Source organism: Crocodylus porosus, unplaced genomic scaffold (genome assembly GCF_001723895.1).
Source record: "Crocodylus porosus isolate Cpor-Errol unplaced genomic scaffold, CroPor_comp1, whole genome shotgun sequence".
Lineage (NCBI taxonomy): Eukaryota > Metazoa > Chordata > Crocodylia > Crocodylidae > Crocodylus > Crocodylus porosus.
Window position 1 is genome coordinate 270,202,800 of NW_017728886.1, and position 13,764 is coordinate 270,216,563.

General features: G+C 61.3%; 1 protein-coding gene across 2 annotated transcripts; it reads right to left on the reverse strand.

The window, feature by feature from the left end:
• Positions 1 to 1,820: 1,820 nt before the first annotated feature.
• TSTA3 (tissue specific transplantation antigen P35B) lies at positions 1,821 to 11,813 on the reverse strand. Of its 2 annotated transcripts, none has more exons than XM_019553735.1 (11): positions 11,690 to 11,813; positions 10,829 to 10,991; positions 8,841 to 8,955; positions 7,291 to 7,419; positions 6,090 to 6,163; positions 5,789 to 5,922; positions 4,886 to 4,950; positions 4,497 to 4,563; positions 4,187 to 4,266; positions 2,910 to 3,009; positions 1,821 to 2,496 (listed from the first exon to the last, which is right to left on the reverse strand). In XM_019553735.1, the coding sequence occupies exons 2-11, from the start codon at positions 10,978 to 10,980 to the stop codon at positions 2,441 to 2,443; spliced, it is 972 nt and encodes a 323-aa protein (XP_019409280.1). In that variant the 5' UTR covers positions 10,981 to 10,991; positions 11,690 to 11,813; the 3' UTR covers positions 1,821 to 2,440. The 2 variants fall into 2 exon arrangements, with proteins under 2 accessions (XP_019409280.1, XP_019409271.1); XM_019553726.1 differs by having other exon boundaries at positions 11,687 to 11,813.
• Positions 11,814 to 13,764: the final 1,951 nt, after the last annotated feature.

The window sequence follows — 13,764 nt, forward strand, 5'->3', positions numbered from 1 at the left end:
GGGACCAGCAGGCACTGGGGGAGTCCCTGTTCCCCCGAGCACCGCCAGGAGTGACCAGGAATAGCGGTCACAAGCTGGCAGAGGGAAGATTTAGGCTGGACATCAGGAGGCGCGACTTCACGGCCAGGGTGGCTAGGGTCTGGGACCAACTTCCAAGAGAAGTGGTGCTGGCCCCTACCCTGGGGGGCTTTAAGAGGAGGCTAGACAATCACCTTGCCGGGGTCGTTTGACCCCAGTACTCTTTCCTGCCATGGCAGGGGGTCGGACTCAATGATCTGTTCAGGTCCCTTCCGACCCTAGAAACTATGAAACTATGAAGCCCTTTGCCCACGCAAGGAAGAGAAGCTGCAGGAAACGAGTGAGGGCTGCGAGCTTTAATAAGGATTAGGGGTTATGTAACAGGGGGCCTACTCTGGGCCAATCTCACTATGGCCCGCCACCTGTTTCTGGGCTAACCGCCCGCCTTCTCGCCTGCCATGCCTTGTTGAAATTAATTAGTTAATGAAATAATTAAGCAGGAGGCTGCCAATTTCCCACCCCGATGCCAAGGGGTGCTATCTGCGGCTCCGTACCTCCCCTACACCGCAACCCAAGCCTCGCAGATATTATTTGTAAATTCCTCTTTATGTTGGGGTCTAGGCCACTGTGGGCCTACCCCTTTTTTCTCTCTCTAGGTAGGCTTGTCAGTCAAAAAATCCAAAAACCCACTAACCAGGGTTTGATTCCCAGGCTCTAGTTCTCAAAGAAAACCCTCACTCGGGACTTTCCAGGGCTGTTGGTTGGCAAGGGCAGTTCCCCTTTTTATTTTCGTCTTTGCATTTCAGCAAACAGCAGCAAAGGTTACAGGTTACTATTAAAGTCCTCTTGATACCACATCGGACGAGGGACCGTGTCAATCCGTGGGGGTCTCTGGGAAAAGGAATCCGGGGGCAACAGGGACGTGCTGGGTTCCTGTCTGAAACCTCTGGGTTGCTCTTGCGAGCCGTGGAGACGTTTACACGCTCTGCACTGCTCGTGTTGTGTGGCACTGCAGCTGAGTATTGTTGCCCGAGGGTTGCCTGAGGCTGAGCTTGGGCTGCAGCTCTGCTTCCCGACCTCGGTGCTGGTGGCGATGCGACGTTCCTCCGGCCACATCAACTGATACGGGAGGCCGATTCAATCCGAATTACACCCAGTAGCGCAGTTGGGGGGTTAACCAGCTGGGCAGGCGTGCCACAAAGTAGCCCTGCACCCTTCCCATGTGCCACTCTCATCCCTCCCCCCCACCAGATCTGCTGCTCTGCTTTCTGCTCCCTGCCCAATCTCTCTCGCACATTGCCTGTACCAGTTGTGGCATGCAGGGGCTAGACTGGCTGGCCCCGGACCCGTGCGGACAGAGGGGAGATCCGTCAGAGAATGGTTTCAGTGGCGACCCTAATGCTCGTATGAGGACCCCAGGGATGGACGGACCACAGTCATGCAAGAGTTTCCCTGTTCCCTGCTCCGCTGAGAGTTATCTCAAGGGCTTGACAGGCAACCTATACAACCTGAAACGCAGACGCCTGTGGGTGGGGGCTGAAATGTGCCTTTACTACGGGGACAGACACAGCAGCAAGGAGTCCTGCGTGGTCTCTGCTGTACGTGGGCACCCTGTTCCAATAAACCAGTCTATGGATCGGAGGAAATTGCTTTAGCTCATCTTGTTCTTCTCCAGACACAATAGCCAACGGCCTTCAACAACCATCCTGGGTGTAAAGGGACAAGGCAGGAAAAGCTGTGGCCACGAGGGCCCCACTGAACCAAACTGGGTGCCAGAGAAGCTAGAAAGTGAATGCACCTGCTTCTAGGACACCAAAGCCACAAAGCATTGGCCCTGATTTATTCAGCATCTGAATTACACTTGATCGCAGCTTAGTACATTTGCCGTTTCACAGTGGGGGACAGAAGCGCCGGCAGGGAAGAAGGGCTGGGAGCAGACAGGACACAAACTGGGCCCTGGCGCCTCTGGAAATGCCCAGCAAGCGGAGTAGGAGCACTGGGCACTCGCCAGCCTCCCGCCACCCGCTCTCCCAGCACAGCCCTTTTGTAGACAAGTCTCCTCCGCCGGAGCTAGACCAGGCCGTCACTGTCTCCCTCCCACGCTGCAGCTCCCGGGCTCCTGGCTGCAGCAAGAGCTTCGAGGCAAGCACGCAGGGTCTGATCTGGCCCAGGAGAGGCTGTCCCCACCACCCCCGGCCTTCTGGTCTCCTCGTAGTGCAAGTCCCGTGCTGGCAAAGTGTACCCTAAGCTGGCCCCGGGGAAGAGGAGCACCGCCACCCTTAAATCACTGAATTCTCACCCCGTGATGCCTCTCCTGCCACCCTCCCAAACGCCCTGATCGGTCTGTCTCATCCTCTGCCCCCGCAGAGAACGCCCTGAGTGTAAGAGGTGGCGGCCAGGGCCCCGCTGGCCCCAGGGCCGGTCACTTCCTGGCGACGGCGTAGTTGGCGGCGAACCAGTCGCAGGTTTCCTTCACGGCTGCAAGGGAAGAGAAGGCAAGGGAGAAGTTGTCAGAGGGACCGTGCCACCCAGCCCACAGCAAAGCCCTTGAGCCAGTGCTGCAGCAACACCAGGTGCTCAGCGCTGCACGGGGACCTGGAGCGGGGGGGCGACCTCCAGGGACGGGGATGGACACAAGGACACGGAGCAATTGCGGGGTCTCCTCCCCCGTGGCCCCTCCAAGCCCACCTGCACACCCCATGGCACCGCTGCCCTACCCGGGCGTGCTGCCCGCTGCGGGGGCTGCATCGGGGCTGGGGTCCAGCCCCCACTAGAGAGAGAAAGGCTTCCCCAGAGCCTCCACGGGCGGAGGTGGGATCGGATACACCCACGACTGCTGCTGGGGAGGAGCAGCACCGCAGAGGCTCCCTTTGCCCACCCAGCGTCCTCACCTTGCCGGAAGGGCGTGAAGCAGAAGCCAGGCAGGTACCGCCTCAGCTTGCTGTTGCTGGCTGTTTTCTTGAACTGCCCGTCCGACTTCGTCTCATCGAACTGGACGTGGCAGGGATTAAAGGCAAACACGCAGGAGAGCGGGCCCCGGGGCCAGGGCAGGACAGCGAGGGGCAAAGGTCTGCGTGTCCCATTGCAGGGGTGTCACAGCAGCTTAGAGCATGACTGGAGTTTGCAGCCAGTCGGTCCTGAGACCGGCATCCTGGGCTGCATTAGCTGGCCTGTTTGTTCCCTTCAGACGTGGGCTTAGCCCACCAGCTCACGTAGCCCCCCCGCCTGGTCTGAGGGAGGGGGCAACAGATTTTGGGGGGCTATGTTAGTAGGAGCAGCAGATGGAGGGCAGTGATCCCTCCCCTCTATTCAGCACTGGGGAGGCCACATCTGGAGTCCTGTGTCCAGCTGTGGCCCCCGCTACAGAAAGGATGTGGACATGTTGGAGAGAGTCCAGCGGAGGGCAATGGAAATGGTTGTGGGCTGGGGGACAGGACTGGTGAGGAGAGGCTGGGGGACCTGGGCTGATTGAGGCTGCAGAAGAGAAGACGGAGGGGGATTGAATAGCAGCCTTCACCTCCCTGCAGGGGGGCTGCAAAGAGGATGGACCTGGGCTGGTCTCAGTGGGGGCAGATGGCAGGACAAGGAGCAATGGGCTCAAGCTGCAGCATGGAAAATTGAGGTTGGATATTAGGAAATAATTTCTCACTAAACACTGGACCAGGCTACCCAGGAAGGGGGTACAATCTCCATCCTTGGAGGTTTTGAAGACCCAGGTGGACAAATCCTTGGCTGGGATGATGCAGTTGGGGCTGGGGCTGCTTGGAGCAGGGCTTGGACTAGATGTGACCTCCTGAGCTCCCTTCACACTCGTTTTCTACAATGCTATGGCAGCTGGGCTGTTAACCAGCTGCTGGGTCCCCACCTGCGCAGGGCAGGGTGAGAGGCCATGGGGAGGCGGGTGCAAGAGGCTAAGACGAGCCCTAGCTTCTCATGCTGCAGTAGCCCCCAGTGGAGCGTGGGGCTAAGACCGATGGAGGGAGGTCTCCAGGTCTGCACAGCGGAGGAGGGGAGCCCCCATGTCTGCAGGATGTGCTGGGACCTGAGCCCGAGGGGTTAGGCTCTCCCAGTCCTTTCCTTCCCCCCGGGCCAGGCACAGAGCCAGAGGGCCGACAGGCACCGGGGCCTCCGTGCTGCGGTTTGGATCCCGAGCCGCACAAAAGGATACGACCAGCCCCCCCGTGAAGTCCATGGCTTCCACGATGGCTTCAGCAGCTTCCCGGATGGAGACCTCGTCCTCTTCCCCCACTGGACAGCCAGCGGCATGAGGCTCGTGCGGCTCTCCCGCCCTTGCCCCATCCCCGCCGATCCCATGGCCCCCCTGCACGTGGTGGCCTGGGGCCCCGTGGAGATATGGGGGTGCAGGCTCCCACCCCACCACTGCGGCTTGAGTCAGCTTGGAGCGGTTGCTGCCAAGAGACCCCTTGGGCACCCCCTGCTACTGGCAGCAAGGGGGTGGGAAGAACCAGGGGCCTTACCCGAGAGGATGATGGGCTCCACCTCGTCGTATTCCCGGAGCACCCAGAGGAAGAGCCGGGCCAGGTCCTGCATGCACGAAGGGGCTAGGCTCAGGCTCTCGGCCCACAAATGCCCCTGGCAGAGGGCAGAGGCCCGGCCAGGGTCCCTAGCCACTGGGTAGCTGCAAAGGGCTGGATGGCTCTTATCAGGGCACACTGACCCTTCCCCCTGGACCTGGAGCCTGGGTCGGGGACCTGCCTGCAGAGACCGGGGTTTCTGGCCCACCCGTGGCACCAGCCCCCTCCACATCCCGCCGATCTCCCAAACGTGACACTTGGGGGTCCAAGATGTGTGCCAGGACCCCACCCCTCACCCCAGCCAGGCCTGGCTCCACAAAGCAAGCACGTACCAGCGAGTAGATGAACTGTCTCCGGGGCTTCCCCGTGCCCCACACGGTGAGAGCAGTGCCCGTTTCTGCAGGACGGTCAAGAGCGGTGGTCAGCAAGTGCCTCCCCCACGCCCTCTGGTCCCAGTCCCACCCCCGCTAAAGGGATCCCCTGCCACCCCATGGGCTGACCACATCCAAGATCCACCTTAGTGCATTGCTAGACCACCCCCATCCTATACCCAGTGGTGCTGTGCTGTTCTCCAACAGGCCGCTGTCCTCCCCCCAGAGGCAGCTGCATTTCCGCAGCGATGCACGGGGATTTGCGCTGGCAGAAAAGCACCTTGCCCTCAGCGGCTGTTCCAAGCCTGGGCCTCCCAAACCGGGAGCTTCGGAGGTCCACGCTCAGCGCTTGTTCACCGGTTCTCACCGCTGCAAACAGGGCAGCATCCTCTGAAAGCACGGCCAGGCATGCCCTGGGCTGCACCAGCGAAGCACAGGCACTTTCAGCAGCAAGTGCCCTTGGTACGCAGTTCCCAGGGGCAGCAGGGTGCTCGCTGGGCAAGCCAAGAGGATGGACCAAAGCCAGACCTGAAGGGCCCTGGAGCGGTGCGCCTGCAGACGGGCTGCAATCGGACAGCAGGCGCCGGCACAGTGTCACCTCCGCGGTGCAACAGTGGCCTGGGCCAGACCGGGGTTTGCAGGGCACGCACCTTGCAGCCACCTGCTTCACAGGCTCTTTGCTACCGCCAGCCAGCGGAGGGGAGGGAGTAAAGCTCTGCAGCCACAGAAACTGATCCAGCCCCGGGGCGGAACGAGGCAGCTGCCCGAGGGCCCACAACACCGCGGTCTGGAAGCTCAGGCCTGCTTCGCCGGAGCAGAAGAGTTCCCCTGGCTCATCGCCCCTTCTCCAGCCCCGCCACTTACTCTTGGCCATGTAGACCTTGTGGATGAGGCCGGGCAGCACATGGCCGTCCTCGATGTTGAAGTTGTCGTGAGGCCCGAAGACGTTGGTAGGGATGACGGCGGTGAACCGGCAGCCGTGCTGCTCAAAGTACCCCCTGGGGGAAAGGGGCGGCAGGGGTCACCACCCCGCGGGACGCACCACAGCCTGGGGCCTGCTGCTGCATCCGCGCACTGGAGCTTGCCCGGCTCTTCCAGCCAGGCTCGGCGGAGCGGGCTGGGGCCGGCCAGCCCCGGGTCCCTGCAGGGCACAGCACGGCCCTACCTGTTCTGGACGTCGATCATCCTCTTGGCGTAGGAGTAGCCAAAGTTGGAGGTGTGCGGGGGCCCGTTGTGGATCTGGGAAACAGAAGAGGCAGCTGGGAAAGCATCACCCGCCTGGCAGCAACGGGGCTGAGAGCTGAGCCCAAGGGGACAGGAGCCCCTAGAGAGCCTGGATGCAGGAGCTCGGCGGGACAGGAGGAATCATCCTGCCTGCAGCTCCAGGCATCAGACGACCCGGCCAGGTGCTTGTCCAGCCTCCTCTTAGAGGCCCGCAAGGTAGGGGAGAGACCACCACCCTTGGAAGCCCAGTCCAGATTTTGGCAACCCTAAGCATGATGTTTTTCCTGATGTCTAATCTTAATCTGCTCTCCAGCCGGGTCTTGAACACCTCCAAGGATGGAGACGGCACCACCCCTCCAGGTCACCCATTCCAGGGCTTCACCACCCTCCTGGTGAGGAAGTTTTCCCTAATCTCCAACCTCAACTTCCCTTGCTGCAGCTTGAGCCCATTGCTCCTTGTCCTGCCATCTGCCCCCACTGAGACCAGCCCAGCTCCATCCTCTGTGCAGCCCCCCGGCAGGGAGGTGACGGCTGCTGTTCAATCCCCCTCGGTCTCCTCTTCTGCAGACTCAGTCAGCCCAGTTCCCTCAGCCTCTCCTCACCAGTCCTGTCCCCCAGCCCCACAACCATCTTCATTGCCCTCCACTGGACTCTCTCCATCTTGTCCACATCCTTTTTGCAGTGGGGACCCACAGCTGGACACAGGATCCAGATGTGGCCTGACGGCCTGCTGTGAAAACCCAGGGTTCCCAGAAACGGCTCTCCTCACCAGGCTGTCACTGTTCCCCGGGGAGCTCATGGACCACATGGACCCCACTGGAGCCCCAAGGCACAACTTTGTCCTTCCCACCGAGCCCAGGGGGAAGGGAATCACGCAATCATAGAAAATTGGGGCTGGAAGGGACCATATCAAAAGCCTCGCTAAAAACCAAGCTATTCCACATCCACTGGTACAGAAGGGTCGAGCTGAGGAGCTGAAGTGCCCTGTTGCAGCATCCGACCCATACAGCTGGCGTCCTTACACCCAGCTCCCCCCCGGCAGCGGGGACGGTCCCTCTGCCAGTGCTCCCCGCTTGTGCGCAGCCTCAGGGCGGGCAACGGGGATGGTGAGCATGGAGCAAGTGGTGCCGGCAGGGCCTTACCATGGTCTCGTCGATGGGGTAGCTGGTCTTGTCAGGGAAGATGCAGGTGGAGAGGCAAGAGACCACTTTTTGGGCCCCGAGCTCGTACGCTGAGTGCAGCACGTTGTCGTTGATGTGGACGTTCCTCCTCTGGGAAGACAAGCCTGGTCAGGGACCAGGAGAGAGGCGGTACCCAGCTCCTGGGGACCCATCCAGCCCACAGCCTCTGCAGGGCAGACAGGCCCTGGGGTCGGATGCTGCTCCCCTGCCAGCCTCAATGCTGGAGGGCTCCAGCCTGACCCCGGGGATTAGCTGCAAGACTTTGGCCAGGACTTTGCTTGCCCTACGGCAGCGGAGCAGGGAGGTGGCCCTGGGCACAGACATGCCAGCCAGACCTGCCGCACAGGACCCCAGGGCTGGGATGGCTCTCGGGGGTATGCAGCTTGACCTCCTGCACTTAGGAGCTGGTCCTAGACTGCCACACAGGCATACCGCAGTGGGGCTGGAAGGGACCTGTGGGGGTCCCAGAAGCCGGAGACACCCCCACGGCAGAGCACGGGCATCGCTGCACCTATCTCATCCCTGCCCAGTGCCTGTCCACCCTCTCCTCGACACCTCCACCGCCGGAGAGCCCCCCTCTCCCCTGCTTCGACAGCGAAGAAGTGTTTCCTGATCTCCAACCAACACCTACTTCATCGCAACTTCAAGCCAGGGTCCAGGTCCTGCTCTCTGCAGCAAGAGAGAAGAGGTGCTTTCCCTCTTCTGTACGGCAGCCCTTCAGGGATTTGCAGACTGCTCTCATGTCCCCCCGCTGAATGTGCTCAGCTCCTCCAGCCTCCCCTCGTGTGACTTGCTTTCCAAGCCCTTTGTGTGTCCCCAGGTCCTGGTTGTCACTGCCCCCCGGGGAGCCCAGCTGCCTTCTCCCTACTTTCAGACTTGCTGAATGCACCCCCGGGCCCTGCTCCCCAAGGCACAGCCTGTGCCCTGGGCTACAAGCGGGCAGCTGCTGGCTCACAGCCCCATGGAGGGGATGCACGGGCAGCAGGGAGGGCCGGGGAGCCTGGATGCTGCCCAGCCAAGGGCTGCAGGACCACAGGTCCTACGCCTACGCAGGAGCAAGTTGCCTTTGGTATGAGCCTGCGTGCCACGAAAACTACAGGTCCCAGAATGCAATGGTGCTTCCACAGTCAAGGGAAGGCGGCTCAGATGGGGAGCAATGCACGCTGGGACTTGTAGGCGTCACAGGCTGCTGAATAAAGGGACAACAGGACAGCAGGTCATTTAACCCCCTCCCCCCCTCCCCACGCTGAGCTGTGCTGGTGAGGGGGTCAGACAGGTCCCTACAGGGCGCCACAAAACGAGGGGTTAATGCCTTTATCCAGCCATTTAATAAACCGAAGGGACCTGGACTCTGTTACCAGCTCTGCCACCGATTCACTGTGTGACCCTGGGCACATCACTTCTCCTTGCCTCAGTTTCCCTAGGGTGAAATCAGAGCTAACCTGGGGCTACAGAGGCATAGTCCACTGACGCCTGCACAGTGCAACGGGAAGGTTGGCCGTGTCCCTTACCCAGAAATCCAGGTTGTACTTGATGTTCTTGAAGAGGCCGCCCACCATGGCCGCCAGGTGGATGACGTGGGTGGGCCTGTGCTTTTCAAACAGGGCTTTGGTCTCTGCTGCGTTCCTACAGAGGGAGAGAAAAGACCACACAGCAGCTCTGAGCCACGTCCGAGGGAACTTGCAGGCCCCCTCGCTAGGCTGTCAACCGGGGAGGCGAGGTGACATGGCCAACGTCATGCAGGGAGGCTGTGGCAGGGCTGGGATTTGACCTCAAGTCTCCCAAGTCCTTAGCTAGTGCCCTAACCACCGAGTGGGAGCTGGTCCCTTGGCCACAGGTGTCTGGGATGAGACGGGAGTGGGTCTGGCAGGTACCCGGCCACCTTCGCTGAGCATCGACCTCACAGCTGGTTGGGGAACAAGGCTGCTGGCAGCAGCTGGCCCTGGCCAGGCTCTGGGAATAACACCAGCAGCAAAGGAGCCCACTGCGTCCACCAGGCCCTAGCTGGCTGACCTAAAAGCCTCCCAAGAGAAGCAGGAAATGTTGCATCAGGAACCAGCTACGCTGCCTGCCAGCTGGGCCCAGGTTTTATTTGCACCTCCGCGCCCAAATCCTCCCTCCCCTCCCCCCGGTGCTGTGCAAAGGGCATGGGACACGATGGCTGCAGATCAAACCGCTCCTGGAGTTTCCTCCACGGGATGTTTGCTCTGCTCTAACGAATGGCACACTGCTTCTTTTCAACAGCACAAGCTTTTATCCACCTGCTGCCTAGCACAGGGGCCCGATCCAAGCGAGGGGTTGTGCTGTCAGGGAAACCGAGGCCCAGAGAGGTGACGGCCAGGTGACTTGCCAGGGCCGCCGGCAGAGTCAGTGTCAGAGGCAGCACAACCCGGACCCCGCTACCAGTGACGGGCCACTAACGTGAGCCCAGAACAGGACCAGAGCAACCGCAGCACAGAAGAAGAACCGGTTTTCTGCCTGACAAAGACCTCTTTGTTCTGCACAGCCATCACAAAGACACAGGCAAAGGTCCGGGAGACCCACTGCATGGACCTGCCCGGCCTGGGGACTCTGGGGCTGTCTCTCCTGCTGAAAGAGCCAGGCTCTAGCAGGCACAGGGCCCAACAGGACCCCTGGGTGTGCAAATACGATGCACGGGATAAACCCAGAGACTGCAAACAGGAATCTCGCGAGTTAACAGCATCCTGGTGCGGGCTGCCTGAGATCTCTGCGACAGAAGAACTGCTCTAAGTGTCGTCTAAGAAACGAGTGCTAAGAGCCGGCCGAGGTGTCAGTCTAGGGGAGGCTGAACCCACTGCTCCATGCAAAGACCAAGGGTGCCCAGACCCCCGAGCTCAGTGCTCTGCCTTTCCCTCCCGCAGAGGGGCTCAAGAACCAGAAGCTCCCGGTGCCCTTGGCCCCCTGGCCTGACTTCTCCTCGAACACAGCTCCCCGCGGATCAGCCTCAGCAGATCCGGACGGCCTCTCCAGCTGAGCTGAGGTTGATGCAGCGTGCTTTCCTCCCCTGGCCCCAGGCAAAGCTGCCGCATGCAAGGTGGCTGCCGTGGGCTTCCCTACCCCAAGTGCCCAAGTGAATAAGGGACGCACGACATTCGCTCAAATCAGGCACAGAGACGCTCCAGCCTCTCGACCCGGGCCTGCCGAGCCCCCTGCGATCCCAGTGCTGGGGCTGCTCTTCCCCTGGCTCCGCATCTGCCCCTGGACCTGGGGCAACGACCGTGCTTCTCGCCCCGACCCACAGCACCGAAGTGCCCGTGCAGCTCTGCAGAAGCACCCTGCACCCTCCAGCGGGCAGGCCTGGGCTCTAGCACGCAGGCAGGCAGCTTTGCACGGAGATTTGGGAGAGGATGCTGCTATGACGCATGCACAGGTCTCGCGGGCTAGTGAGGGACCGTTGCCCTGCCAGGCCGCCCCAAACCAGGCAGCACCAGGACGTTTCTGACAACCGCGGGGTCCAGCAGGACGAGAACTCGCTCACGTTAAGTCGGCGTCTTTGGAGGACACGAAGATCCACTGCTCATCCGGCCGGCCCTCCCCATCCGCTACGACCTTCTCGATGGCTCGCCCCACCAGCCCGGTGCCGCCCGTCACCAGGATGCGCCTCGGCTTCGCTCCGGCCGGCTCCGCCATGGCTGCAGGACCTGCAGGGTGGGAGAGGAGAGGAGAGGAGTGAACCAAAGCTCTCATAAGACTTGCACTGGATCGGTGCTGGAAAACAGCCCGGGCGGGCGGGGGCGATGGGGTACAAGTGAGCCTGTCAGGGTTAGCAAGCCCGGCTTTCCCCTTCCATGCTGGGACTAGAGCCTCATCTGTAGGCTCACAGGGGATGGGGACCAGCGAAAATGGGCTAGAGGAAGCCCTCCTTGGAGCTGTTGAAGACCCGGGTAGACAAAGCCTTGGCTGGGCTGATGTAGCTGGGGCTGGTCCTGCTTGGAGCTGGGGGCTGGACTAGATGTGACCCCCTGAGGTCCCTTCCAGCCTTATCTTCTAGGATTTCTAAGACAAAAGGCAGCGTGGAAGGAACCCAGCTTCAATTCAGACCAGCGACAGCAAGCGGTCAGGTCATCTGACCCGTGCAACGAGTTGCTGGGTCTCAGCGGAGCCATCCGCAGACCTCCCACCCAAGCGATCCACACAAGACGTGGTGGAGACTGGCCCAGGTGGGAGGGGACTCCGCAGGGAGGTCTTGGCCGTTCACATACACCGCACGAATGCCCCACGTGCACGTCTACATGACACGCGTGTGCAGAGGGAAAGAACGGGAGGGTGCGCTTTCCCATCTCCTCCCTTTCCCATCTCATCCCAGCTCCTAAATCCTGAGGCAGCCGGGACCCACCACCTTCTTCGACCTCTTGAATGAAATGCACGCCTGCCACGCACAGGACCGAGAGCGGCCCGGAGCCCGCCTGCACAGACGTCCCGGTCCGAGAGCCACGACCCACCCCTCCCAGACGTGCAGCAAGTCTGTAGTTCAGGGGTTTTGCACTACTGTGCTGTCACTCGCACTTCCTGTTACAGGCAGGATGACATCACTCATCCCCGTTCACGCAATTGGCAGGCTGCAGCAGAAGAGGGGCTGAACAGAAAGGGGCAGGTCCTTTGGGGGGGGGACGCCAAGGGAGAAAAGCAAGCTCGGGAGGTGACTCAAGCTACCCCAGAAGGTCCTTACAAACATCATCACCAAGGAAACAGAAACATTTTAGCTTTTAAATAGCTAAAATTCAACATTTCAGAACAACTGTGTGTGTAACACACCTGACGCGCAGCAACACACGCCGAGCTCTCTGCTCTCTCGCTGCAGCAAATGGACTTACCCGGGTAGGACCGCTCCTCCCCCCCGGCCGCTGCAACGTGGCCGCGCTGCATTTAAAGGCCGTGTCAGACGACGGGTGCTTGAAAAAAACAGCTTAAATCTTCCAGCTGCCCACGGGGCTCAAAATGATCCTTGTTTTTAAAACCGGCTGCACTCCGAGCTTGCAAAAGGACGCACGGGGCACAAGCTTCTCAGGGGGTTTGACAGCAGCCTTTAAGTCCCTGCAGGGGGGCTGCACAGAGGATGGAGCTGGGCTGGTCTCATTGGGGGCAGACGGCAGGACAAGGAGCAATGGGCTCAAGCTGCAGCAAGGAAAGTTGAGGCTGGAAAGTAGGAATGATTTTATCACTAGGAGGGTAGTAAAAAAACAGAGCGGTGGGGGAGTCTCCATCCTTGGAGGTGTTTAAGACCCGGCTGGACAAAGCCCTGGCTGGGATGATGGAGTTGGAGCTGGTCCTGCTTGGAGCAGGGGGGTGGACCAGCTGTGACCCCCTGGGGTCCTGTCAACCCTCATTTTCCAGGCTCGTAGGAGTCTGCGTTGGCGCTGGCACTTAACCCTTTTGCTGGAGTTTTTCAGGTCTCAGACTGGGAGCGTTTGGGCAGCCTATCGTGTCCCAACGCCCAACGCCAAGGAAGACGTTTTCCCAGAGTCTCCAAAAAGACGCATGCAACAAGAGGATGTTCTTGGATTTCCCCCTGCCCCCACCCTCCCCTGTACCACAGCAGGGGGAGCGAATGGGGAAACCAAGTAGCTTCCATAGGAAAGCTGCAGAAAAGAGAGACCGTGGATCAGGCGCAGACCCGAATGCACAAGCACGGCCCCCTCCCAGCACCCAGAAACTCTGAAGTGTTAATGGGATGCGAAAGCTCCCCTCCGCGAGGCAGAGCCACGGTGCCGTGCCAGGGATCGCCGTGCCAGGGTTCCCCGCCACGCGCGCCAGCGCTGCCCGCCCCCCCTCGAGCACCTGGCAGGGCCGCGACGTCGCAGCTGCAGGCCGCGGGGCCTTTGCTCCCTGCCACCGGTCCCTTTGCTTTGACCCGTCCGCGGCCCCGCCAGTCCCGGGACCTCCTGCTCAACCCCCTCCTGGCTCTGGCCGAGCGGCCCGCTGACCGGCCGGCGGCGAATCCGGGCCGCCGCGGGACCATCTTCCTGGCCGGGCGGCTCGCTGTTCCAGGACCGCTGTCGCGTGTCTCCCCCTAAACCCGCCCGGACCCCACAGCGAGGCTGACCCCTGCCACGGCCCAGCGCAGAGGGGCGGAGGGGAGCACGACTCCCTTTTTAGAGGCCAGGCAGCACAGCCAGGGGCTAGGGGACACGCCAAAGGCCGGGGGGGGGGGCAGTAGCAGGGACCCCACGTGTCCTCTCCTGGTTCAGACCCCGTCCTAGTCACGGGGTCGGCCAAGGGCTGGTCTCCGCTGCTCAGAGCAGGGGCAGCACGAGCCCCGAGCCGCCTACGGCTACAAACAGACGTTACATTTATCCCGCAACACGCCATTTCCTCCCGGGAGAAGTGACATTGATGGCAGGCCGCAGCCCGAGGCGGCGAGCGCACGTTGCGCGCACGGCAGGACCCCCCCACCTCGGTTACATAACTCGGGAT